At 37.1% G+C, this 27,487-nt stretch overlaps 1 protein-coding gene and 1 long non-coding RNA gene across 4 annotated transcripts in view; one reads left to right on the forward strand and one right to left on the reverse strand.

Moving 5' to 3' along the window:
* Positions 1–27,487, reverse strand: part of CMC1 (C-X9-C motif containing 1) — a 46,684-nt gene that overhangs the window by 16,350 nt on the left and 2,847 nt on the right. For all 3 annotated transcript variants that reach the window (XR_007203156.1, XR_007203155.1, XM_048301500.1), the window contains exon 2: positions 17,747–17,839. Coding sequence is in view for 1 of the 3 variants with exons in the window: in XM_048301500.1 (XP_048157457.1) it covers positions 17,747–17,839 (93 nt within the window). In the remaining 2 variants the exon portion in view is untranslated. The remainder of the gene's footprint in view (positions 1–17,746; positions 17,840–27,487) is intronic.
* LOC125324957 lies at positions 1,118–12,574 on the forward strand. The gene is made up of 2 exons (XR_007203157.1): positions 1,118–1,167; positions 12,138–12,574. It is a non-coding gene; the product is annotated as an uncharacterized LOC125324957 (long non-coding RNA).

Genomic DNA, 27,487 nt, shown 5'->3' on the forward strand with positions numbered 1-27,487 from the left:
TACCCTATTCATTTCACAATTTTGAAGAGATGACTTTAAACCATGTGACAGGAAAGCACACTACCAAAATGTAGCAATATCTGGAAATTTGGTAGTAACTGTGTAACATTTATCTTCCATTTTCTCTAAAGTGTTTTAAATAAAAGACTGCAATAACCAGGTACATTTCTTCAGAGCAGAAGTTATAATTTTGAAGATAGTAAAATGAAATACTGGTAGATGGGATTTACAAACAAGTCTTTGGCAAATCTATAAAGCAAAACAAAACGCACCAGAAGCTAGGTATGAAAGCCCCTCTAAAAAGAGAAACTGTTTTTCAGTGTAAAGCTTAATAGGCAAATGGCATAAAAATCTGTGTAAGATCATTGACTTTACTAGCACAAATCCAGATGTAGTTTGGTGTCATGGAGCCTCGGGGACACTGCTCTACCTTCTGACAGTTGACTACATTGTGCTCCTCAAGCTGTATGCACAGGGACTCAAGTTTGACAGGAGGGGGTTGTTTAAGTGCATCTATTCTGCCTGCTCCAATTATCTTGTTTCTGATGCAAAAACATTTTAGAGTAATACAGTGTCAACACTGTTACAAAAGAACAGCAAAAATAATCCCATAAATGTGGTCTCCATATTTGGAAAAACAACTGAACTCTTGTGAATTTATTTAGCAATTGTTCAAGTAAGTATATTAACAGTGCGTCTGCTACAAAATCATTGGCAAAGGAGATACTAAAAGTTAGACAAGGGGTTATATATATACATATGTAGCTCCAGTATAGAAGTCATTTGTCACACTTCTTCCCACGGCATGAGGATACTTCCAATGAAATATCACACGCCTATCCAAACAATCAAGAACTACTGTTTTTGTCAATTGCTTTCTAAAGGAGAGGACAGAGTTTGTTTCTAACACATTCAATCACAGGACCCATATTCAGGGCTCAACCTGCTGTAAGACCAGAACTGACAGAAGACCCCTGTGCATTAGTCAGTGGCAGCTGAGGACACAAGAATTTGAAGCAGCATTCAGTGGCTAGGACATGAACAGAAACTGACTGAGGGTCCTGGTGCTGCCATTACAACCCCCTGTGACTTTTTGTCTTCTCTTTACTTAGGACTGAAAGTAAGGACCTTTCCTGGCTGAGACTTCAGTGCTGTGACTGGTTGACTGTGAGTGCATTCTCCACTGGTACAATGAAATTAAAAAGAACATAATCGGGCTAAAAATCTTTCTCCATTTTCTGGGTTTTGAACTAAATGAGTTTTACTCACTGAATGCAGATGTACACATGCCTCTACCACCACAAATTTGTCAGTATGTAAGTTTTTTCCAAAGACTTGTCTCACCTTTTTTCTGAAAGAAGAAAAAACCACCCAAAAGCTAGCATATGCTGTATTAATGTAAAACCCCTAGAGGGCAACTAAGCTTCAATTTCAACCTGCATAAATATTCAGCTCCTTAACTAGTTTACAGATTATGTAAACTATTTCCTTCAACCTTGGGGGTTTTTTTTGCCTCGTTTAAAAGAAATGAATCCTTTTCATTCTCAGATCACATTACTGCTGCCTATTTAGTTTAAGTTAATCACCACTGCCCAACCAGAGACTGAGTCCTCAACCCAAGAAAGCTCAAATGTGCGCAAAAGAGAATAAAGGAAACACATGCAAAGGCTTCATTTAAAACAAAGACAGAAAACAAGCATATGAAAGTCTGAAATCACTTTCTTTGCATTAAAGACCTTTAACAATGCATCTTGTTTATTATTCAGCTTAGTATTAATTTATTGCATGGCATCTGTTTTCTTGTACAGCAGTCTGGTTGCAAGTCTCACATTTATGAATCGAAGTTTACACTGTTGAGATGATTTGCCTGTTTTCCCCTACGTACCAAAATTTCAGCCTTATATATCTGGTGAACAAAAAAAAAAAAGTGATGAAACAGGAAACAAGATATCAAATTAGTTATGAAAAATAGTTTCTTTTAGATTTTGGTCTTGAGCTAGAGTGCAGGACTGCTGCCAGTGGTGAAAGTAAAAAGAAAACAAAAAACGAAAGTAATTGGAGACATAAAAGTAAAAAGCCTACATTCAACTCCAAGTGTTCTTCCCAAATTTTAAAATTGGTAACCAGTGTCCAGCTGAGCCTTGCTTGCCATGAACCAGCAGGCATCAACTGCCTTTCCCCTACTCCCATCAGATCTTGTTGGGAGCTGAAAGACACTTACTATCCTGCCAGTCCACACCTGCACAGAACCTGCAGGCACACTGATGCTTAGTGTCAGAGCAGGCACTAACAAACCAACGGGATTCCCAAGATATGGAAGCAACCAGAGACAGACAGGAAAGAAACAGCTCAAAGGAATCCTTAGGAAATGCTTGCAAATTCCAAGGGTTTCTAAACAGATTTTGCAGGAGATCAAATACCCAAACAAAAACTGATAGCACTGTCATCCTTGCTTTATGCATATCAACACCATGGCCCATATGCTTTGATCATGACAGTTCTCCTTCATTTATGGTTTTACCACCATTTACATGTCTGAACAGAGACTAAGACTACCAGTGGAATTCACTTTACCTCATTTTAGCCACCTAAAATTTCCATGTCCCACCCAAAGCTAATTCTGCAAGTACCTTGCCATCCTTGTTGCCTTGAGCCTTGACAGGGAAGGGGTAGGAGGACAGGGAAGAGAGAGAGAGAGAGAGAGAGAGGGAGAGGGAGGACTACTGCTGGAATAAGATGTCTCCCATCCTACATGACTTAACCAAAAACCAAAGGAGGAGTTTGAGGAGCTGACTTAAGTCTCCAAGGGTGTTCCACTTACAAGGGTTTCCTTTCTGAACGCTGCAGAACAGGATGAAGTAACTTCCATCCCCCCTGAGCTTTGAGAGAATGCAGAAGGGAGAAGAGGAAGGCTAGGCTCTATTTCTTACTCAAATTCATCACTTCCGATTGCCTGAAATACAACAAGCTTTAGGTGTTTGCTCTGACTTTTTTGCTACAAGTTCAGCCAAGGCTTAGAGACCCAAGGACTTGAAAACTGTTAGTACAAAAATGCCCAATCAAAATGTTTTTGTACAATCAGGGTCTGGACACACAAAAGACTTGCTACTACCAGATCTCTTTAGACAGATGCCCACGGCACAGTAGAGCCCAAACATCAGTGTGTCAACCTTATAATCAAATGTAAAATAAGACATTGCCTATATTACATTATGTAGGTTACGGGGGTTCTGGGGGTCCAGTCGGGACGGCCGGACGTAGACGGTGACGGATGGAGACGAGAGATCTCTATAGGCAGGTCTTGGGACACAGCCGGTTTATTGTAAAGGGCGTGGGTATTGGGGCACTGCTCAGAGCTGGTAGACTCAGCTCTGAGCAGGCCCAAGAGAGCAAGAGAGTGAACGGGTGAGAGAGAGAGAGAGAGTAGGAGCAAGAGTAGAAGTGGAAGAGAGGAATGAATAGAAGAGAGAATGAATAGAAGTGAGAATGAGAATGAGAATGTGAATGAGAAGAAGAGAGAGAGTGAGAATGTCTGAAGTCCTGGTTACAATACAATAAATCATCTTCTGCACTGAATATTCTAATTGTCACTAACCAATCTAATACAAGATACAAATCCTATAGCATTTACATACAGCCTATAAGAGTTCTTATATTACCATAGAGTGTTACATCTTAACTTCTAAAAACTACTCTTTGGACCCCTTCTGCTGAGCTAGTAGGGTCTGCTCTGACCCTTGGACCTGTTTGCAAGCAGAGGGTATTGTTCCATCAAGAGGGGATTACTTCAGTCGGCCATACCATTGTTTTCTAGTTGTTCAGTAACTAAGACCTGGTATTTCAAAAGTGGCTTTCATTTCGATGTTGCCTGTAGTTTTCATATTCCCAAAATCTTTTGTCAGGCAATCATATTTCCAAGGCTTTCCTGTTTCATCTTCCCCAACAACATTAGAAACAAGGGAATTCTACCTGCTTCACACAGAACAATTATAGTCACTGTTACAATTTACTGTTTATGTGAAACGTATCTGGCTGAACCTGATACCACAACCTGAATGTTATTACCTCTAAGTACTTTTAACACACTTCACAGAGGTGATTATTTCTCCTCTTTATTAGAGTGGCTGAATTAGCTTTCAGGCAAGCCAAGTCATTGCAACTCAAATATTAGGGCCACAGAGATCTGTAACATCAGGTCTGGAACAAACAGCACTGCAGTGAAACCACTGCAGAAAAGGAAATTATGAGACCAGAACTGTTCATCTGAATTACTGTTGGGAGAAGGTAGCCAAAGCAAAAGTTTGCAACTCTGTTAAATATCTTCCTTCTATAGAATTACAAAATTATTTTTTGGGGTTGTAATTTACTAGGTATTCTCTGCCCAACAATGAATGTTTCCCAATGGTTTATGCACAGTCGGTAACTAGTATTTGCATGAATTTGACAACAGAGTGAAGAGGACAAATTCCCCCAACAGTATTTTGGTTTAAAACTGTGGAAGTTTTATAGCTACTCAACAGATGGAGCATATCAAAATGAACTTACACGACAGTCTAGTTGAAGTAAAAGCATCTTTTGAACACCATTCTCACTCTCCACAAAGGACTCACAACTTCCTCATGCTGTTTGGAATGTATAAAATAAAAAAAATCATCACACATACATCCATGAATATGCTTTTTAATTCCCTTAAATTTGGAATAGTTTTCAAAGTATGGGGACACCTCCATTACAAACAGAAAGCTGAAAAACCATTAATACTATTACTCAACTGTCATGAAGCATTGTTACATGTAGCTAATATAAAATATTTTAAACATAGGACTTTTAATACAAGTCATTGAAGACACCAGACAAGCTGTGAGCTCTTCTAGCACCCCATTAAACATTAGTTACTATTTAAATCTTAAGTTATATAACCCCAAACAGTATACATTCTTTTATATTCCTGTTTTCCATATTCTATGGAAAGCAATGCTAAGTTTCTGTTCATTAACTAGATTATGCTGAAGCCTATATTAAGCATAAAAAACCCAAACCACTCAGAAAACACATGCAAAGAAACATGAGGAGGGAATCAGGACAGATAAGAAATGACAAAGATTATCTACACCAGAGAAAAATAAAGAGTACTTTTCACTATTGGTCTTATGAATCATTTTGACTGGGCTGTCAGATTCACTGTAGAAAATTATCACCCCAAAGGCAGGAAAAAAGGTAATGAGCAACAAAGTTTGAAGTTGCAGACTGTGGTCATTCTTGTTTATTGGATATAATTTTCTTCAACCTGAAAGCATGAGTTTTCCCTGTGAATTTAAATGTCTTTTTTAACATCACAGCATTAAAGATTTTGGGGGTTTGTGTTTAAAATTCTTCATGCTCCTGAAAACAACTCTGGAATCTCAAGGTTCAACACCTTCCCTAAGCCATTTTGGGGACTCTGATAGAAATAGTTTTCCGGAATGGTTACTGAACAAGTCTTTTATTTTTCTTTTTCCCTTTTGCCTGTTTAACATAAATCAGATCATTCTATTTCTTCCCATTTAAAGTCCTGCTTTTGTTCAGATCACTACCAGGAATCTGCCCAATGTCTGAGAACATAAATTGCTTGATACACAAAGAAAAGTTAGTTTAGGCATTGAACCCCCAAAAAACTTAGAAAGCAAAAAGCATTATTTGAATGGTAAAATAAAACTAAGCACTGAAACAGGCTGTCTATAGTAGCTGAAACATTAACCTGATTACAAGACAAACACAGGCATATTAGGTATGGCCCCAAGAGAAGATGATGGCCCAAAGTATCTTCTCAAAGTCCTTTCCAGACCTGCATCCCTTTTAATGCTTGATAAGTGTGCCCTCCAAGGGCATGTAGGTTTGGTAAGTATTTCACAGAACTGAAGTTCATGCTTTTGAAGCATAGTTGGACCAGTCCAGATCGCATAAAGAAGTCCTACTTTCAACTCTCTCCTATGTCTTTCCACATTATCCACTTTCTGTACATTTCCCACATATTAAACCATAGCATTCAGAAGTTCTTTCTGCCAACATTAGCTATGTCTCCCTAAAATAACTTTTTAAAAGTCTGACAGTCTACAGCCATAGGTGAGATTACAGCTCAAGCCACAACTCTGCAGTGCTTTGTTTTCATGAACTTCATGTGCATCCTGTAACACTATGGGACATTTCGGTCACCAAGAAACAAAGCAGGACCTGTATTGAGCATGGCATGCAAATGTAACAGTAACTTTCTGAGTCTGTGCTTCAAAAAGGACTACTTAAATATCCCTGCAATATGTTGTTGATCTGAAAGCTTGAAGGGCATATTTAGTGTATATTGAAGAGGGGGAAAAAGAAGAATGACTAGCACCTCCTTGAGAGATTCCGGATCACAGCCAGAAAGAAAGAAAACTGTAAAGTGTATGACACTATAGGTGAAGAAAGTAATACAAGGAAATCCTGAACTTGAATATCAGAAGCCCAAAAAAAAAAGGCATCACAGACTTAAAGAAATGTTTATTTAAACTCATTTTAGGAAAAAGGTAAGAAGGCAGATCTCTTAGTACCATAATTAAAGCCCCAAATTCCCTACAACCATTTCAAGTCCTTCCCAATACAGTGGATAAATACCAAGAAAAGAATCTGTTCACTCCATCCAAGGTAAATTTTCGTGCACAGGTCCTCTACATTACCTTCTTCAAAATTCCTAATATAAGTTCCTTTCCTACTCATTATCCCATCAGAATGATTACCTTCCCTCCATTCCATGATTCCTTTCAAGCCCTTAACTAGTATCCCTCTCAAATCTAGAATACAGCAGCTAAACTGCTTTTCTTGTTCCCTTATCATAAATTTAACACCTCATCCATACCTCCAAAGCTCTGTACAGCTCTAGCATTCCTTGACCATCCCCTTTCCTATCCTCTGACCAGCTCTGCACCTCTTGATTCCTCATCCAAAACACCTCTTGCCTTCTGTTATACAATTACACTTCCTGTAGAGGCATCTATCCAGATCTGAGGCAGCAAACGTTACAGGCACTCCTTTCTGCAAGACTATTAAAAATAAAATTCAGAGGGATGACAATACAGCACAAATGTTTTATGACCTTTCATTATGTAGCCTTTACTCCTTTCTCAGGCATCAGACCTTTAAGTAGAACACTCTTCAGAGTATAAATCTCCCTACTCTTTTTCTAGGCAGCACCACAGAGATAACTACTGGAAAGCAATTACAACAGCAACAAAACTGGGGGTGGGAAAGAGGTGGATTATTTTTTGTTGCTGTTGTTATTAAAAGGACCTTAAAAATAATTTACAAGAGCATAGTTTTACTCATCAACAGGCAACATTGTTTCTACTATAAGAACAACCTTGTGTATTGTCAATGTTACCACATGGCCAATTAATTACTACATCAAAGAGTAAGTGCTAGAGGGACAACTCAGTTTGAGCTACGCAATCTTTAGAACTACTGTTCTACTTGGAAAAAGAAGCTTAAAAAGTTTTCATTCCAAAACAGCATGAAAACTTGAGATTTCATTGTTTTCAGAAAGCAATGAAGAACACTTAGAACACCACATCTTGTTGAAAGTGTATTTGCCAAACTACAGTTCAACTTTTACTTGGGTTCCCTCATTGCCTGATAAGACCTGTGATTTCTGCCCCTTTTTTTGGACTGGCTCTGCTGACTCATAACATTCTACACAAAGATATGCACAACAGGTATAGGTCTCCAATCTACAGGAAAAAATGGAGATCAGAACTACAGCTCTCATAATCCACCACCTCATTAAATCAAAGCATATTATGTAAAATCACAACTCCTATTCTGATTTCCATTTATTATTAATTCCTGTTGAGCTTCACTTCAATTTCTGAGATTCGGATAAGCAATTTTCTTTGGCAAACACACTTGTCAACTTCATGTGTTTTCTAAAGAATGGACAGAAGCTTTCCCCTATCACCCTATGCTGAATACAAGGTCAATACATTGCTTTTAGGCTGCCTGAATGCTCACTATTTATTGTATTTCTGAATACAAAAAGTAGCTACTTTTTGACCAAACTAAGTTTTATTTTTCACTGCTGAACCTAATGGTACCTATACAACACATTCTGACTTCAATAGTTGAAAAATAACCTATTTTCTGTGTGAAAGCAACCCCAGGGTAATATTAATAATTCATATACAACATAAATATTTATACACAGACAATGGGAATACAGCATGACCTCTTAAAACTATTAAGATTTATTTACACTAAGTGCTAAGTGTGTAACTGTTGAATGTAGTATCTAAGAGGGGTTTATAATCCAAAACTGCAGAGCAACTACTTAATACACTGTAAAGGACAGGCAGCGAAAATAACAGCTACTGTGAGTCACATGTACTGCCACGAATAGTGCATTGCTCTGTCCACCTACGCCACAGTAACACCTTCCTGCAACACTCTAACGCTGCACCCCTAGGTTATCACCACCATCAACAGAATGGATGCAAAAAACCCCTTACAGAATCCCAAGTTTGCGCTCACTTGCTGGTAATAAGAATGACTGACACAGAAGAATCAAAATGTGTCCACTGGGAAAGAAAACTATGAGATCAGCAAATACTGTATATAATATCTGGGAAAAAGGCATTAGTAAGTGCCTAGAACCGTAATCAGGCTACCCTCGCTCTTTTGTTGGGAGCAGCACTTGACCATGTCTCCTCCACTATGGACACTCACCTCACGGGGTTCCCTAAAGACTGATCTAAACACCATGAAATACCCCAAGATCAGTAGATACAGGCAAGGTTCAATTTCTCTATTTTTATAGTTTGTGCCAATCTTACCTCAGCAGGACCCTAAGACATGAAACCAGCTATTCAATCTACCACTGTAGAGTGCACTAATGGAGAACAGGAAATAATTAGAGCACATAAAAGCCATATACATCAAAGCTAGCGCCATTCCTGAAAAAACAAGTCTGGAGAAATTATGACAGAGAAGAGACTTTTACACTTTTCTCATCACTAGGCAAAGAATTTCCAGGTACAGAAGTCAAATGAAGACAGCAACAATGATTCAGATTTAATGGGGAGTTTGTCAGGGAGTAGTAATATGACCAAAGGGTAGAAACAACTGATGATCCTGATGCTTCATTTCAAGTTCAACTCTTCCAGCATTCTAAGAAATTATACAAAAGGACAAAGGCAATTGGTTTTTTCCTTTCCTTACATACAGTTAAAGTACTCCCATTCTGCAGATGCTAAAACACTATGAATCTATAGTCTGGAAGAATATTTTCCTCCTAAAACTGGCTTACCAACTAAACACCACAGTACAATAATTGTATCTCACCATAAGAGCTGCAAAAGAAGCAATCCTATTGTTCAACTTTCAGCAGTTAGTTTGGTGAGTGCTCTTGTAATGGATATTACTACCATGTATTAAAATAATCCAAAAACCACACAGGCATCCTCTATTTAAACCAGCATTAGTTAAGAACATGTAATTAACCTGGGCTATGTTAATATATTTATGCTGGACAGGGAAATCAATTTGAAATCCAGGATCTTAGCTGGAAACCAATAAAATCTGCAACTTGAGAAAAGCAAATTGAAAGACTGGACAAAACATAGATAACCTCTCGAGGTTCTCATCTATGAGCTCTAAACTACCAATATCACTTTAATATCTATACATAAAAATCTCTACCAGGTAAGAGAATCAAAATCAAGACAAGGCTTGTAAGATATGGCAACCTGGCTGAAATTGATATTCATTAGAGTACTCTTTGCATGAATAGGAGCATTTGGACTCTGTGGTCTTTATCAGAGCCCCAGCTGGTAATGGTTGAAGGTTAATGCCTTACCCCATTCTGTTCAATTTTCTGTCCTAATTAGTCCTCTAAATCTATAGCTGTGAGCACCAAGTGTCTGTGCTCAAAAGAAACTAATTAATGCTAGCAAATTAGATCAAGTCCAAAGATCCAACAGCCAAACTCTTAAATGCTCCTTGTTAATAGGAAGTGTAGCTGTCAATAACTGCTGTTGGTGACTATAATGAGGCCTCTTTCTTTCACTGAAAGTGATTTCATTTCTCTTTGTCCCTGTAAAAGCTGTTCCATTCCCTAATAAATTAAAAAAAAAAAAATCCCCACAAACTAAGTTGCAGTGGTAAAGCTAGCAGTCTGACCCATTTCTTGTCATCAGCTGGGTTGAAATGACATGGAGGGGGAAAGAACAAAAATAATCAAACAGGACAAGTTCCCACCCTGAACATTTTCTCCAAAGTCCTACAAACTAGTTAGAACACTGAAAGCAATACAGTATGCCCTAATATATCTTTTCTATAAATTACCTTAGGGTAGTTAATGCTGTTATCATTCACACAAACAAACAAACCCACACAGATCTAGAATCTCATTTCTTCAAATTCTAATTTACATATAGCTGTTCTCTCTGCCCAGTTTGTTGGAGCAAAGCTCAATATACCATAATCCCTCTAGAGATTGTATTAATTCACATAGTTAAATGTGATGAGAGTAAATGCTCATTGGAAATATATAGCACTGAATAATTTTTTCCAAAATAAAAGCAATTGTGTGCAAACAAGAACATAATATAAAAATTCAGCATCTTACTCTCGAGGAACGCTAGCCAGAAAAAAAGCACATAGTAATTTACTACCAGCACTAAATATAACTATTAAAACACCTAAAATAATTTAAATAACTGACAACTGCACAACACATACAACATAATGTAATATCAACAGCTTCCTACAGGGTCATGTGGTCGCACACAATATGATGATAACATACTTCAATATTCAGATAATAAACACAGCAACAGAGGACAACAGTTTTCTTCCACTCTCCACCTGCTGAATTGAAACTATGTCCCCAAATTATACTAACCTTCCTCTCACAAAAATGAAGTTGCAAATAATAATGCAGCATTCTTTTTTCATTCTCATAAGAGAAGGATACTGTGGTCATAACAAATCTATGATTCCTCCCATGTAACCACTCAGGTTTTCCACCAAACTCTGAATAATATGGACATAAGCACATATAAGCAATTTCTGATCACAGCAGCTCAATCTAAAAAAAGGTACCAGCAGCTGTCATGTTAACTCATTGATTTTTATCAGTCACTTGATCTTTTTGCTTTGGTCAATTAGAAGATCACTGTGTTCTCAGATACTGGTAAGACACGTGAACTTAAAAAAAAAATTGTAAGGACTATATTTTCACAATGAGGCAAAGTGGATAGCGAAGTTCAGCTGTAAATGGTGACTTTAGTTTCAATTTGCTTTAATACAAGAAGACCCATCAAAATTTTAAGTAGAGCTGTCACGTAATTTCCCTCTACTATCAGTCTTAGCATCTTCTGGTGTCAGAACTGTAGGTACCAACAGGTTAATCCTCCCTCAGCATCCAACAAGGGTTGACAACAATTAACAGAACTTGGCCTGCAATACCAAGGTAAGTGAGCAACATCAAGGAAAATTTGCTAAGGATTTCACGCATTTCATTATCTGCATTTCTGACAGAAAAGTATATGTAAAAATAATTTTTTTTTAAGAAGGAATATCTAGAGGTGTGTTTGGGCATTTAAATGTACAGCACCACATGTAGTTCAATCAGAAATTTCTTTGGATTTATGGACCTTGATATGTCAGGTGTAAGGGTCATGGTCTAGAGCAGGTGGCCCCTACGGGGACAGAGATAATGTCAGTGACAGGACTGTTGAGTAACTGCACATTATCAAAACTCTGGATGACACTGGTCATGCTCAACTGTAGAGAAGCCTGCAGTAGTGTTGCATCCCATCATCTTCACTAAGTATCAACATGAGCCCTGAGGAGGAGAGGGCTAATGGGAAATCTGGAGAATGGGAGGAGGGTAGTTGCTTGGAAATGTCCTTTTCCAGCCACACTTTCCCAACCATTTCTTAAAGCCCTGCCAAGTATCATGAGATTTTTTCAGCAATGTGACTCCAGTTGCTTTAATTTCACAGCTCCTACAGGCAACAGAATGATCATAACTGTTCTCCAGTGAAGGTCCTCAACTTGGCACAAGTTAGAAATACCTTCCTGGTGTGTCTCTCATAAAAAATTTTAAAATAAATTAATTTTTCTTTTTAAAGGGACAGAACAACTTGTCATCTTGATCAATGGATGTTTCTCACAATATGCTTCAAATAAGAAATGGGTACATTTACTTCACCATCTTTCTACTGGCAGAACCAGGCGGAGTTGAACTATCTATCCCCGTATTCACCCTGAAAAGCATGTAGTTCCATTTCCTACTTGAATCCTTGAACCCTACAAAGGAGCATCAGTTACAGAAGATGTCTGCAGGTCCCTCTTGGTGACCTTAAAGACCCAAATGCAGATGATGTACCAGTAACAAGCAAAAAAATTCAGAGGAAAATAGAACTTAAACCCCTTATCTCTGGAGGAAGTTGTTCTTCTCCCAGAAAAAAAGGCTGTGAGGTTTTGGAAGGTGGGCAGAAATGCTTAACAATACAACAAATACACAAAACATCTACAATAAATATAATACAGAACTAATTTATTTCAAGACTGACTCTGTGACCCAGTAATTTCTTTTTGGGATCTGAATTCCAGACAACTTCTTCACAGTCTAAACCCACAACATCTCAAAGTCAGTCAGCTGTTTCTATTTTCCAAGCCAAGTAACCCAAAATTAAACCAAATTAAGCTGACAGTCCAAGTTTGTGTATTTCTGTTACCAAAAAACCGCCATCAGCTCAGTTTCAGAATCCGTAACTTCGAACAGCGGAGTAAGTGCTCTCAAGAAATTAGACAAATTTTTCTGTAGAAATGGTCAAGAATCAACCACAGCTCTTGCAGTTTTTTCCATAACTGTCCCTAGTTCTAGAGCATGGAGTCATGGAAAGCAAAGCATAGCTGGATGAAATTACAGAACTTTTGATGTGCTAAAGATCACCATTCTGATGAAGAAGCTTATTCATATTTAAATTTTATAACTGGAAATTAAAGCAAACCAGGAAAACAGCTTGCTTCAGAAATTATTTCATAAAAGCAATACGTGAGGGAGGCAATGGCTAGTAAACAATCCTTTTAGCTACTTAGGTTTAAAATGCCAAGGATGTGCTGATACAGAAATATATAATTTAATATTATTTCAGGCAAACTCATGCTACAGTTAGTAAAATTACAGTGAAACATTCCTGTATGACACTGTTGTTGGGGTTTTTTGTTTGCTTGCTTTTTAACACTTTTGCCCACAATTTCACATACACGCATACAGTGCATGGATATGAACACAATAAAGCAAATTTACATAATGGTCACAGAAAATTGACTAGTGTTTCCCAGAAAGCATGTTAACAGAATTACTACCCAAGTTAACAAAATTACTAACATATCCATTTTCACTGAACAAAGTGCTTGAAACTCTTAAATCACACAAAAATTATTCGGAAACTGAGAGATACAAAATTCTTAAGTAACATGCAGCACACACAAGAACTTATACTGGAACAATCTGAAAATAAAGTTGTAAGCAAATTTAAATGATCTAAGTAAAATGAAATATGACCAGACACAATACTTAATTGTTCTTAAAAATTATCAGGTGGACATATTTTCCATGGTTATTTCATCCCTAAGCCATTTTGGTAGGCTAACAACCAAGCACAGCAATGAGCCACCCATTTAACTGTGCACTAGGGTAGCAGGATCACTTCTTAAGTTAACAAAACCTTTACTTTTTATTTATTTTTGTAACCCTTGGGGTTTCTTTTCCCTGGACGGCTCTGGAACACGTGCTGGACAGGCTGTCATTACTTGCATTATTAGCTCTGATAAGCACACAGCTCTAGGTGGTATAGCTGCAGGCTAAGGTACCGGGCTGGGTACAGATGGACCCCTGTGCTCATGCAGAGCACTATTGAATGTATAGGGGCTCCCCATAGGGACACATGTGAACCCAGCCTGATCAAGCCAATTGTAAAGGCCCCATACTTGTGGAATAGCTTTATTTCCTATACTACCGATGCATTTATCACAATTTCCTAAAGACAGAAAGAAACAAAGGTCTATTAATAGGAGTTTCTAAAACATAAACTTAGCATAAAGCAGAAAAATCCTATATTGAGAGAAAGTTAAATGAGTATCTCTGCCCTCAGTGTAAACAACTCCATTTCATGCATGTGTGTGCACTCCACAGCACACAAACCAAGTCGCAGGAGCTTTGATTACTTAATTACACAGCTTATGTTCATAGCTTATAATTGTTTACAGCATAAAAAGCATAGCCTATTTACTCTGATTAACACCTATCCCTGTGTACTAACAAGACAAATTTATTCCAGGAATAATCTCACAATAGATTTATGAGATGATAAATCTACTGATAACAAAACTGCTTAAGCTTCATTTCCCATGGTTTGGTCTCTCCCCTCCATCCAGATAAAAAGGTGTACAACAAAACAACTGAAGCTATGCTACCACCTTTTTATTTTAATACAGGTATCAATGTGGGGTTTTGCTTGCCTATTTGATAAAGAAAAATTGTTTCAGAAATACTCAGTTTCCACTTCTAACTTTCACACAATTTGATCAAAGCTGGCTTACACGTGACAGAGGAATGACAGGAGATAGATGTATCCATGAACCTTATTTTCCTAAAGATATACAACTAAACTCTATGCAGGAGAAAGAAGGAAGAAATTATAGTTTTGCCTAACATCACAGAAAGAGAAAAACTGGAACATTTGGCTTTAAAATTTATAGAAAGAAAAAGATGGAGAAGCTTCAAGGTAATGGTCCACAACTCACAGCTCAAGAACCTACATTGCAAGCAACATTGGTTGCTGCCACAGAAAATGAAGATGCTGAAACCAAAGTCATGTTACAAGTCATGTTACACAGAGAAAGTTCAGAGTATAATAACACATACACATTGTTTGGTTAACCTCAAACAATATTATACAAATAGCAAGCTCTCAAAATACTTTTAATCGACATCTTCTTTCAAATGACCCACATTGCTGCAACTGCTTTTCATCTTCAGTTTTCTTCCCCAAAAGGTATAGAGTTCAAAGTAAAAATGATTCAACTTTTCTTCAAATGAAAAAAAAAGGTCTGTTAAGTCCTTCTGGCAGCACTGGAAGGCACCTGTTACATGATGACCTTTCCTTTTGCAGATATTACTGTAACACTACTTTTTCATATTTTTTGGAGAACCTCTAAAAGCAGCTGCTTAAAAATACACTTGTTCACTTTACCCGGACTTTACTCTAAACCTAGTGATAAAAACTTCAGAAACTTCCTTTGAAGTTTCTTAAATAATAGCAAAATACAAATACATGCCATTGGGGAAACAATTGTTCTTCCTGCCATGGTAAAAGTCACTGAAATAATTCAGGGAAAACAATATGGCAACAAACTAAAATGCACTCCTTTGTCAGTAAATAGTGTTGGAAGAGCACAGAAGACACTGCTGAATACTTGAAGAAACAAGTGTGAAAACAAGTTCAACGGTGTGGAAGGTTTGCTATACAGCTGAGTGAAAGTACAGAAGTTTCTAACTTCTCTCACCTTGTGGTATTTGCATTTCAACAGCATTTCAACAATGAAATGCACAAAGACCTTTTTTTTTTTTGTGAGCCACTGAAGGAAAGATGTACTGGAGAAGATCTATTCTCAACAAGAGGTTTCCTGAATAAAAAACAATGTATTATAGAAAAACTGTGCAAATGTAGCCACTGATGGAGCAGCTGCTTTGACTGGAGTAAAAAAGGGATTCCAGACCCAGGCTACAGAGAGCACTGCACACGAAACTTCCTCACTGCATCCCTCAGGGGTGAGCTATTGCAGCAAAGTGGTTGGAGTCAGGAGTGCACAAAATGCTACAGGATGACATCAATGTTAGAACTTGACTAAAACAAGCCCTTCAAACAGTGGTACCTTTATCAGAGTTTGTAATGAGGTGGGGAAGGTCCATGAAAATCGCTGGCACCACACAGAGGTTTTCTGGATAACTCGTGGCAAAGTGCTTAAAAGAGTTGTCTTTTCTAAAAAAATGTGTCAGGTTTGACAAGTACTCCAAATTCACTGACCTTTTTGGTGATGACAAGTGGCTGTCAGCAGTTTGCTACCTAGCAGGAATTTCCAAAAACTAAACATTCAACATGCCCCTTCAAGGTGAAGGTGTCATTTTAACAACGAGTAAGAAAGTAACTCCTTTGCAAAAGAAACTTGTGCTTTGGAGAAAGCATCTTGAAAACAGGTATTTGGATATGTTCACCTAATGATCTAATTTTTGGTTTGGCTTTGTTGGTGAACAAAACATGTGTCACCTATGAAAACCTCCTATATATGTACACTTTAAAAGGATATAAACAGAACTCTCTGACCTGTTAAAAATCGTCCCAAGGAGAGTTTTAGGTTGAAAACACTGACATGCAACACCTTCTCATTAGCTTGGAAGAACAACTGATTGACATCAGGTGAAAGGATCATTTATTAGCCCAATTTCAAGCAAAACCTTTGCAAAACTTCTGGATAGGACTGAAAAATGAGTATTTTTCAAAATACTTTTACATTTTCAAAAAGTAAAATTTGGTAAGTGCAAGCAAGTATGTACTTCTTCCATGGGGATCTATGCATCTCTGCAAGACATATTTTTCAGGCATGACACCCATTAAGATCAAGTACTGAAATAAACTGAACTTACAACCAGACATTCAAATTCCAATATAACAGTGTTAAAGATTTTAAAAATTATGATGCATGTTCAGCCATATAGATCTCAACAAGAAGTACTGTTATTAACAGTAATCCTTTTAGATTGATAAAATAGCTTAAAAATATTTTAAAGTACTGTTTATTTCATTTTTATCTCATCCTTTTTTAACTTCTATTTTTATGTTTTATAATGTCCATAACATACAAGTACAGTGATACATTTACATAATTTATAAATGAATATATTGGGATTGTGCAGTCAGAAATTTCTTTACCGAAGGGGTGCATGAACAAAAGGAGTTTAGAGAGCACAGATCTGGATGACTGGATGCAAATGCCCTCTACTGAAAGCCAACATTTGTACAGAGTAAATCTGTGGCTTTTCATCCATTCTTACATCCCTCTTATAGCAGCATTCTTGGCTAACCTGTATGTAAGTAGCCCTCAGCAGAGGTAGTGATACCACTTTAAAGAGTTATTGTCCAGTACTCCTCAACAGAAAATAAAAACAGAAGTGCACTGTATCACCCTGTTTCAACATTTGTCTAGTAACATGTGTGTGTTCATGTGCACAGACCATCTCAGTGCTGGGGCAGGGAAAGGATGCAGTCAGTTGGGGATATTTAAACAAATTTATTATAATGAGAGATGCCTTAACTGAAGGTTTACATGAGGCAATTTAATTTATGTAAGTATTAAATAATACACACAGAAACACAATAACTCTTGCACTGCTCTGCACCACATAGTCCAGACTGAGATGTGAAAACTTTTGTATTAATCATACCAAATTCTACAGCCCTTGAGAACAAGTCATTTTGGAAAATAGTCCACATCACCAAGCAGCCAAAGCCAACACAGCAGATTTATATGCTTCAATACTGGTTTCACAGTGAACTGATAAGATGCAGATCACACATACTAATTCTCTGACTACATGATTTCAAAAAAAAGGATTATATTCAGGGCACAAAAGTGAGTACATCTGATCTCCTAATGAATATTTGACTCTTACCTTGCACCTTATCTGAACACAGCTCCTTGGCTCGATCCCTCATTATTTGTGGTATCAAAACATCTTTTTCTACATGTCTCAGCTTTGAATTTTCTGCAACAGTGAAAAAAAGATATTTTTGAAAAAAAAATTTATCTATCCCTCAGAAAAAGTCAATCTAAAGAAATAACACGGCATTGTTTATATAACATACACAAGTACACTAAAATTGTCACAAACAGCTGCAGAAAGTACCACGGAAGGACCACACAGATCAAAAGGATGGAAAGTTAAAAATTTGCTCCAATACAGATATGAGCATTATCCTGAGTATTTCTACTCTGTTTAATGTGTATAATGAACCAAAAGTAAAGGAGCAAATTCTGGCAGCACATTTGAATTTCTGCTTTACTAAATAAAACATCTGCATACAGACAGCACAGCAGTTAAATACTTTTATTTCAGGATAGTAGTATTTTTATACAAACATGATCTGTATGTAGTCTTTTATTCACTGACACAAAGCTGAAAAACATAGCACATACTAGAGCACAACCTAGAATTTGTATGGCTACGTGGAAGACTTCAGTTCTTCAGACAAAAACTAAGTCTCTTCAATGGAGGATCTAGGAGCTATTTTACTGAGCAATCCAATTTAAAAAGAAGAAATGCTGCTGCCTGATTCCTGTACTTAAAAGTACAGTTGCAGTTTGCTTTCGGTTGTCTCCAGAATTCTCTTGAGTACAGCTAGCGATTTAGAATAAACAACACAGACCATCAGGAAAAAAAGCTACTATTTTTCCAAATCTACTTTCCTCAAAACGAAGGGATAAGAATTTATCAAGAACAGTTTTTTACTTCTTGGCTTCTGAGTTTAAAACCCTTTAAAGGACATTTGCTCAGAACACTGTATAGTCCTATGCATTTACACCAAATACCTGGTTTTCATCTTCAAGCACACTATTTCTTGATCCTTTGATGTTGATATTACATTTCAGAATACCATCAGTTGGGATGCTCACACTATGAAAACTCTACTGTCAGATACCGTCAGTTATTTTGGGTTACAATAATTTCATTTTAAAATCAGGTATTAAAAAAAAGATGAAGAAAAGGTAAATGTGCAATGTATTGAAATGAAGGAAAGAAGCAGGTTTTAAGTTACTTACAGCTTTCAAACATTGTATTTTTCAGAGCATTTTTGGTTACTTCTCCATAAAAAAAACAACTGGAACTAACATTAGTCATTCTTAAATCATCTTTTAAAGTTTGCTAATGCTAAGAGATTACGTTATGAGATTACACAGTACTGCATATGTGTATTACTAGTGGAATCTGTCAACAAAACAGAGGATTACAATGAGCAATATACAGAATCTGAATTAAAGACATTTCTCCTCAAAATATCTTTCTTAGCATTTCTAGCACAGAAAAGGTCTATTCTGTACATACAACAAAAACACTAAAAACAAATAGCTCATGACTTAGATTTGCTTCCATGCTCTGATTTTCATGAGATACAATAATTACAAATATCCTTCATTTTAACTTTCTGCAGCGTATCAGTGCAATTATTATACCAAACACTTGGTACAGTACATAGGCTACAGACAACACAAAGCTGTCAGAAAACTTCCAAGCATGTTTTGTAAACAGGAGAAATCAGTTCAGCTGAATGACATGGCAGGAACTGGCACCACCGGTCTACGTGGCTCAGCTCTACTCACTCCAGTCAAAGCAAGCTGGCACTGCAGCCTTCCTGCCCTCTCCCCATCCCTATGATGCTGTTTTCCCTCTGCCCACACAAACAGGCTCAGCAGCCTGTAGTGAATGAAAGAGGAAGTTAATTTCATTTAAAGGTAAATAAATTTCCTGGTAGGCAATTTTTCAGCTAGATAAATTCTCTGATCTAGTTCACTATATAACTGAACTGTCATGAGTACCAGTGGCCCAAATTACAGCCTGAATTTCTGCTCCCCATGCTTTCTTTTCTAAATGTAACTTGGCTATATTGCTGCTTGGAGTACACAGAATCATGTACAAATGCAAACACAGCTAAAAGCAAGTGGGTTGCTACCTGTCACCAAACAGGCAGTTTTACCAGTTCCCCATTGCCCTCACTCATCCCCATCACATCATCATTATTATGCACCTAACAGGCAGAGACTAAGCAGGTCAAAACGGAAAACTAACTCAAATACTTGTAAAAAAGTGCTTCTCAGTACTTTGGAGTAATTAGATCTACTTATCTACTTCCCCTAATTAGCATCATAGAATATCCTGAGTTGGAAGGGACCCACAAGGATCATCAAGTCTGACCTGCACAGGTCTGCACAGGTTCCACTTTTATACCATAGCATACATGGAAATGTAGCAGAGAGGAAAGAAGTCTTTAGGGCCTGGGAAGAGCAGCTGGGCTTCCCCCACTAGCAAAGCTGGCTGGAAGCATCCACGATTTTCACAATGACAAAGCACAGGGCTCCTGTGCAAGGATCAGCTATCCCTCTACTGACACAGAGAGGTGGGTAGGAGTGCAACTAAAGGCTGGAGGGGAAATAGGACACAAGGCCATCTGGAAAAAAAAACAAGCAAGCAAGCAAGCAAAGAAAAGGAAACTCCAAAAGAGTAGACCTCCCTGATAGCCCAGAACAGTCAGAAAGGATTTTCAGGTTTTCTCTTAGCTTACACACCCAATTTTCTGTTTGATTATTCAAAAGAAAAGGGGCGTAAGACTGATAGCAAGGAGTGTGTTACTGGTGTTAACACCAGCTCAACCAGAACCATGACAGAATTGTGCTCCAGGCAAACTCCTTCTTTTTAGTCCCCTGTTGTCAAGTCTATAGAGGCTGAAAATGCAGGAAGGAGAGGGCACATCAGGACACTGGGCAGCATCCAGTAGGAAGAATGAAAAGAGAGCTACAACAGTAATTCAAAGGTAATTATTCAACAGTATAAAGAAAATGACAGTAAAGACTGTTTATAAACTCATCTACAGTTTTTAGAAGAATCGCTGTTGGGAAGTATCAGTTTTAATTTTTTTTTAAATTTTACAAATGTTTGTATTCACAGGATTTTGCTTTTGTATCTTTAATTAGAAAATATTAAGTGCTTAATAATGGTTGGACTTGATGGTGTTAAACCTAACCTGACTCTATGAAAAGCCCAAGCAATTTTAATTACCTTATACTGTCTAAGTTTCAGGCTCTGGGTGCAACTACCTCTCCAAATAGCTCAAATGCAGATATTCAATTTGGGCAGTACTGTATTTTCTTGTGAGTTTCAACTGGAACATCTTAAGTATTTGAATATTCTTCCTTGATTCTAAACTCTACATTGCATTACAATTACAGTGTTTTTCCTTCAAAAACCATCAATTCCTTTTGCCCTTTTTCAACTATATTACAGTTTCCAGAAAAAGTACTTTTTTTCCCTTTTGAACGTTCACTACTCTGCACTAAGAAAGGTGATTCGTACCCTAATACCGGATTTGCTGCAGACTAGTCCCTACAGAAAAATCTGCATTTCAACAGTCTTACTCCTGTTTTATTTCATCTTGAAAACATTATTCCCAGACAGGTAAGAAATATCTTTTCCTACAGTTTGCCTTCTGCATTTGAAAGCTGATACCTTTGGTTCCCACCCACATCCTTCACTCACTTTTCCTGGTCTTCTTGGTAGGCTGTTTGAAGAGACTATGGCCTTTCACCACAAAGTGAACCAACAAGAGCATGTTACCCCTCAGCTTCCAGAGGGCCAGAAAAATGTTAGCAGCAGCTTTTTCTTCTCCCTCTGTCAGCACAAACTTGGGCATGTTTGTCAGATCAATTTAATACTCTGAGATTTTACCCTTATCTTACTTACTGACAAAATTTCCAAGTACCATCAAACATTACGAGAGACGGATGAACACAGCTAATCAAGTAAAGGTTACAAAACACAGACTAAATGCTATTAATACTAAAAACTATGTATTTTGTAAAAACATACATAGACGTTAGCCAGAATAAAAACCAAATGCAGGCTTCCAGGGGTTACAGCTAAGTCACTAGCTCCTTGAAAATGTGAGTAAGTCTACAGGCAAGGAATCTGTGTGACAGAACTACTGAATGTTTCCTAAAGACTGATCAGCAGATTCCAGAATGCTCCTCCTGGGGACAAGGAACAGAGAAGATGATAAAGAACAGTTAAAGAAGTTACAAGCTTGCAGGGGGAAAAAAAAAAAAAAAAAGACAAAAGGGGAGAAAACAACAGAAAAGGGAATAGCTTTGTAAAAGAGAAATGGTTTTCCATAAAACCTCAGCCCAGTGCAAAGAATTAAAGAGAGAGTTTACTAAACTGGGAAATAACCCTCTTCACCAAATCACTAAGAAACATTTAAGACTTTTTTATTTTTTAACAAATAAAATCTGTGGGTTTTGGCAAATCTCAGTGCTTGTGGTTCTCTTGTTGCATACAATATGTAGGGCACAACACTACAGTTGTAATAATAGCCTTCTGTGGTTGATCAAAACCTTCAGCTGCAAAACCTCTGCCATGGAAGGCCAAGGACCACAGCTGGTCTGTTTAACACTTTTCATTATTTTTGTAAAAATGACCAAACACCAAAAAACTAATACACATTAATAGGAACAAGAACATCTCAACCACAAGAACACATCAATTTCATTCTGTATGGAAGCTGGGAAAACAGATGACAAATACTTTCCTGACTTTCTAGCCTCTGACCAAAAGACCCAGCATGGCCTGGAGAACAACAGGAGCACAGTGTAGACCTGTGCTGCAGGCAGCAGATCTTTAACCTTTAAGGGGAAGAGCAGAATGAAATACAAAGCTGCTTTACAGTCCTAATAACAAAAGGGACTGTAGCAGCTTCTCATATTAATTAGAAGACTATTATTACAAGAGGAGGATACCAAGACAAAAGCTTTTCTAGAAGACTGTCCTGAGAGAAAGTCATATCATCTCCCCACTTCATTCAACACAGCTAACTGACTTACTCATCTTTTACTACATCCTGCTGGTATTTACAGTTCTGCTTTCACCTCTTTCCTGACTTCAGGTAGCAGGGACACAGATTACTCAGAAAAGTTGAAATCTACTCTACTCAGATACTTAAAGAAGCTTCATACTTTCTGCACCCAAGAGGAACTGAGACAAACAATTCCAGTAACAGTCTTTGAAACGTGCATTTCTAGTTATATGACCTGTAATTTGGATTTTCTTGGGATTTTTATTTATTCATGTTCAAAAAATGCTCAAAATAGTACTTTAAATACTATTGCTTTTTCATTAAGAATCGCAGTATATATGAAGAATAGAGAAAGTTTTGACAACTTTACATCATTTTAATTAGCAACTGGTTACCACCTAATTTTTTTCTTGAAATCCCACTTCTGTCAACTTTTAAACATCACTTATGTTATTTACAAAAATGCTGTAGAAAGTTCAATCAAGGTTCAAGAATCCAAGTTAAAATACAATACTCCTCAAAACACATAAATTTTAAAAACAATCACTTTCATTATTTTGAGAGCTTGGTTGAGAAATGTGGAGCCATAAAGGGGACCTTCTTTTTTAATACATCTTACTATTTTTTTCCTACCAGCTGCCATCAAAGGCAAGCAGTTGTGAGTAGACAAATTTCTAAGATGCTTTTCTTTTTTAAGCTAAGAAATAAAACTTGGAAAAGTATCAATGAGAACTTCAGCACTAGAAAGAGTAGAGTTACTAAAGTGAAAAGGGAAGAAAACCAAGGAGATACAGGCAGAATTACCATTCTTTAACCTACATCACATTTAAAGAAAATCTCCACTGTAAAGAAGCTGTTTTCCTGGAAAGGAAGGCCTTATTTTCATCTATGATGAGTCTACTAAAACTTGAATTTAACAGCCATTCTGTCACTTTTTCCATATGCAGACCTATAGTATACACAACACTTGAGATGGTTTGGAGAATGAATAACAAGTTTATAACTAAGTTGCAAAATTGCATTAATTTAGAAGATTCAGTTATTCTTCATATCACTTGGTAAAAATTGTTTTTGTGAGGTAAATACTCCATTTCATTACAAAGTTTTGCTTTAAAACACTTGCCTATGAGCTAGTTATAAAAATACACTGGAAAAGTAAACTTTCCTTAAGAACAGAGGGAGCAGCACAGCATCCACTACCTGCTTATTGTCAAATGTTCCTTTCATCAATCAGCCTATTGATTCTAGACATTATATTCTTTTTACAAAAAAATCAAATCTATTTTATTGCACCTATAACAGTGTTTTGAATAAGCAAATATAATTAGAGCTTAGTACTCCTCCAGGAGAAGAACGCATTCAACTCAAATTTTTCATCTCCATTATTCTGCCTAGCTTATTCCCTTGTATTAAATAAAAATTACCATTCTTAGGTTAATTCATGTGAATCATTTATGTATATGTGCATCATAAAAACTTATCTAAAAAGTCTGTATCATTGAATATATTATCTTATATGGACAGACAGATTCTTGATAGCTGTTTCAGAATCTACTACTCAAAACCCCTATTTGAAAACACTAAGTCACACATCAGAACAAGTTCATTTAGAAATAGACCCATTAAAGTCATGGGAGTAAAAAACTACTTATCTTTCTAAAATCTTAGTGTCTTTTCTTACAATTGTAATTCGATGTATCAAGGTAATTAATACTTTAAGTATCCAATCTTGTAGCCTTTGGGAGGGCTTCTGTGCCTTTACCGACAAGGAATTCATGGGGTCAAAGCGACAGAATAATTTCAGCATCCTGCTTTGTAAACCTCGGTCCTTAAAACCCCTGCAGGATCCTGTTAAAGGTAGAGGATTTTATCAGTCAAAAACATCCAGTGTGAACTGACAGATGATGGACCAGGACCAAACAAACACCTTTATACATATGTGAAATGCTACGGAGTTTGGTGATCTCATTTGCACATTGGTGTTTGCATATAAACTAGAGTCTTAAGTAGTGACTTTCTACTGAGGTTTTAAAGTAGAGAAGGACAATATGAAATGACAGAAGTGTTATAATCCAAGTGAAACTAGATCTGTGATACCCTGAAACCCTGATTTAAAAGCAAAAGAAACTTATCAATGCAGTTTTTCTATGCAGTATCCTTTTTTTTCTTCTTTAAATGTATATTAATAAATTTATTTGTATTTAAAAAGTTCCAGATTTTGAGATCTTTCTAATACTGACATCATTTTAAATTAAGATGGAGAACAGGGATGACAACATCATGGAAGATTTCCAAAGCTTTAACTTCTCACCATTCTATCATCACCTCAAAGTCAATTTTCACCTTTTTCACTGGCTGAATTTGTTATCTTACATTTTGCTTTGGGGCTCATGTTCCTGCAATATGGCAGTACTGGATTAGAAGAATGCTGTTTGCTAAAAGTGAACAATGGCTGTACTACAGCAAGTCTGTAATACCTAGAAAGAAAAGGAAAAGCAGACCCGACAAAGCACACTTTCTTGTTAATTACATGCAGATTGCAAATGCTCATACATCTAGTGAGTTATAAGTAAAGCCAAGCCAACACAAGGAGATATTTTTACACTGCTGATCACACAGCAAATCCAGTTACAGGGCCTGAAAATTAATTACAGATTAGGACTTAATATTTACTACTGGAAATAATGCAGCTGCATTAACACGAAGACTGTACCATTGTTCAACTATGACAGACCTGCCAGTTAGGAAAACTTAGGTTGTGAGCTACATATAAAGGGAACATCTCAGCCCACCTCAAATCCCATCTGACAACAGATGAGAATTCCAGCAAAATGCAAAAAACACAGAATGAGTTTTAATGCTATAGACTGACCAAGGATTAAACTAGCAGAGCCAGCCCTAATTCCACCACTATAAAGCTTCTGAGTGCCTCACTTGGTAACTGTCACAAAATCCTCAACACAGCTTTCTGTCACTTAAACAAAAAACCATGCAGCAGGATTTCAGCAGCCAAATACACATTCTGGGTTTTTTTCTGAGATGCCAAAATGTACTAACAGCACAGGCACAATTCAATTCCTACATATAGGATAGGGTTGCACTGTTTTTAAAAAGTCAAGCCCACACGTTTGAGCACCTCTTGTCTGAAACCACTCCCAAGTGTACAACCCCTGTTTCTTCCTCTACACCCTTTCTAACTAACAGTGAATGGTGTCCAATTTATTGCTTACTCCCACTTGGAGTGAGAAACAGAGAAAGGTCCTGAAAAGAAACACAAACTGTATAAATTGTATAAAGCAAACAGCTCACATAAAATAGAGCTACGCAGTGACATAAAAAACCGTGCAATAATTTGCATCAGAAACAAGACAAGAGCTTAAGAGGTAAATCCGGCATAGAAAAAGCAAAGTACCCAATATCTGGATGAAGAAGGGATGCAGGAAAATCTAACAACCAACAGATCCCCCAGTTATAACAAGAGGAGATGTTAACCACCTAAGATTTGCCACCCATGCCCAATACAATTAATCAGCTCCTCCAGCACTACACAGTCCTCCTTACTAATTTTCAGAACTGTGTGACAAGGTGCAATGAAAACCAATGTAAATTACCAAAGTTTCATTATAGAAAAAAATCTGCCCAAACTCCTTGAGAGCTTGAATATTTAGCTCTTTAGCCACTCCTTTCAAGATAAAGCTTACACCTTTCATTCCAAATAAAGAATACTACACACAAATAAAGAGCAAGGCTTATGAATAACAGGACCAAATACCATTCCTCCTGCATTATTTAAAACATTTCTTCAACTGGAAGTAAGGATTAAGAGACAAAAAAACCACAACACCTACCTTTGACTTCTGCACCTACGTAGTTAATGAACAATCAGTATACATAATACAAATGAATGAAGATCTTGAAACCAACATCAGGAACATGATCAAAACACATCAGTGTTTTCTTAAGTTACAGAGCATGAGGTGACAAGACTAAAAGCCTTTCTGTTCCACTAACACAAGGCTTGCAGATGTTATTCTGGCAACTTACGCTATTAATCACAAAACTTATCTAAAAGAAGTTTAATTAAAAGTTGAAAAAGAACAGCTGAAAAGCAACTTTTCCTTTTATTTCTGTATTTTTGCTCTTTAAATTCAACACTGTGTTATCTCTCATTATTTTATCCTTTCTATCTTTTGAAGCTATAATTTCATTCTTTTCAGTGTATTCTTCTAGCTCTAGTTTTACTGCCCTTGCCACTTTGAAACAAGTCACATCCATTCTGCAAGCCAAATTTTCTCCTTCCACTGGTAAAACTGCTGTTGTATTTAACAACCTAGTCTTCCACATGACATGAAGAAATAGACATACTAAGTTGTTGGAACTAAGTAGCTTAGGAAAAATATTAAATCAGTCTTCAGCTCCTCTGCTTTTAGGCCTTATGTCAAGGATAGGTACCAAAACCTGTACTGTCTATCTCAGCTATTGTCAATGACTCCACTTTCACTTCACACATCTGTGAATCTTCAGCTAGGGATCCAGACATCACCACCTGAAAATGACAGCTATAACCAAGTGCACATTAAAAAGAAAATGAGCTTTCTCATAACACATGGCCTCTACTACTAAAAACAGCACCCTACGTAGAGTTGTAAGTGGTGCATACAAAAATCAAATTCGATGCTGGGCTGAAGCACATTCATTTTGGAGAAGGATAAAACAAAATAATGTAATGTTTTCCTAATCTGGGAGGAGCTGTTGACTCCCTCAAAGGCAGAGAGACCCTCCAGGAAGACCTA

The sequence above is a fragment of the Corvus hawaiiensis genome, chromosome 1, assembly GCF_020740725.1.
Source record: "Corvus hawaiiensis isolate bCorHaw1 chromosome 1, bCorHaw1.pri.cur, whole genome shotgun sequence".
Taxonomy (NCBI): domain Eukaryota; kingdom Metazoa; phylum Chordata; class Aves; order Passeriformes; family Corvidae; genus Corvus; species Corvus hawaiiensis.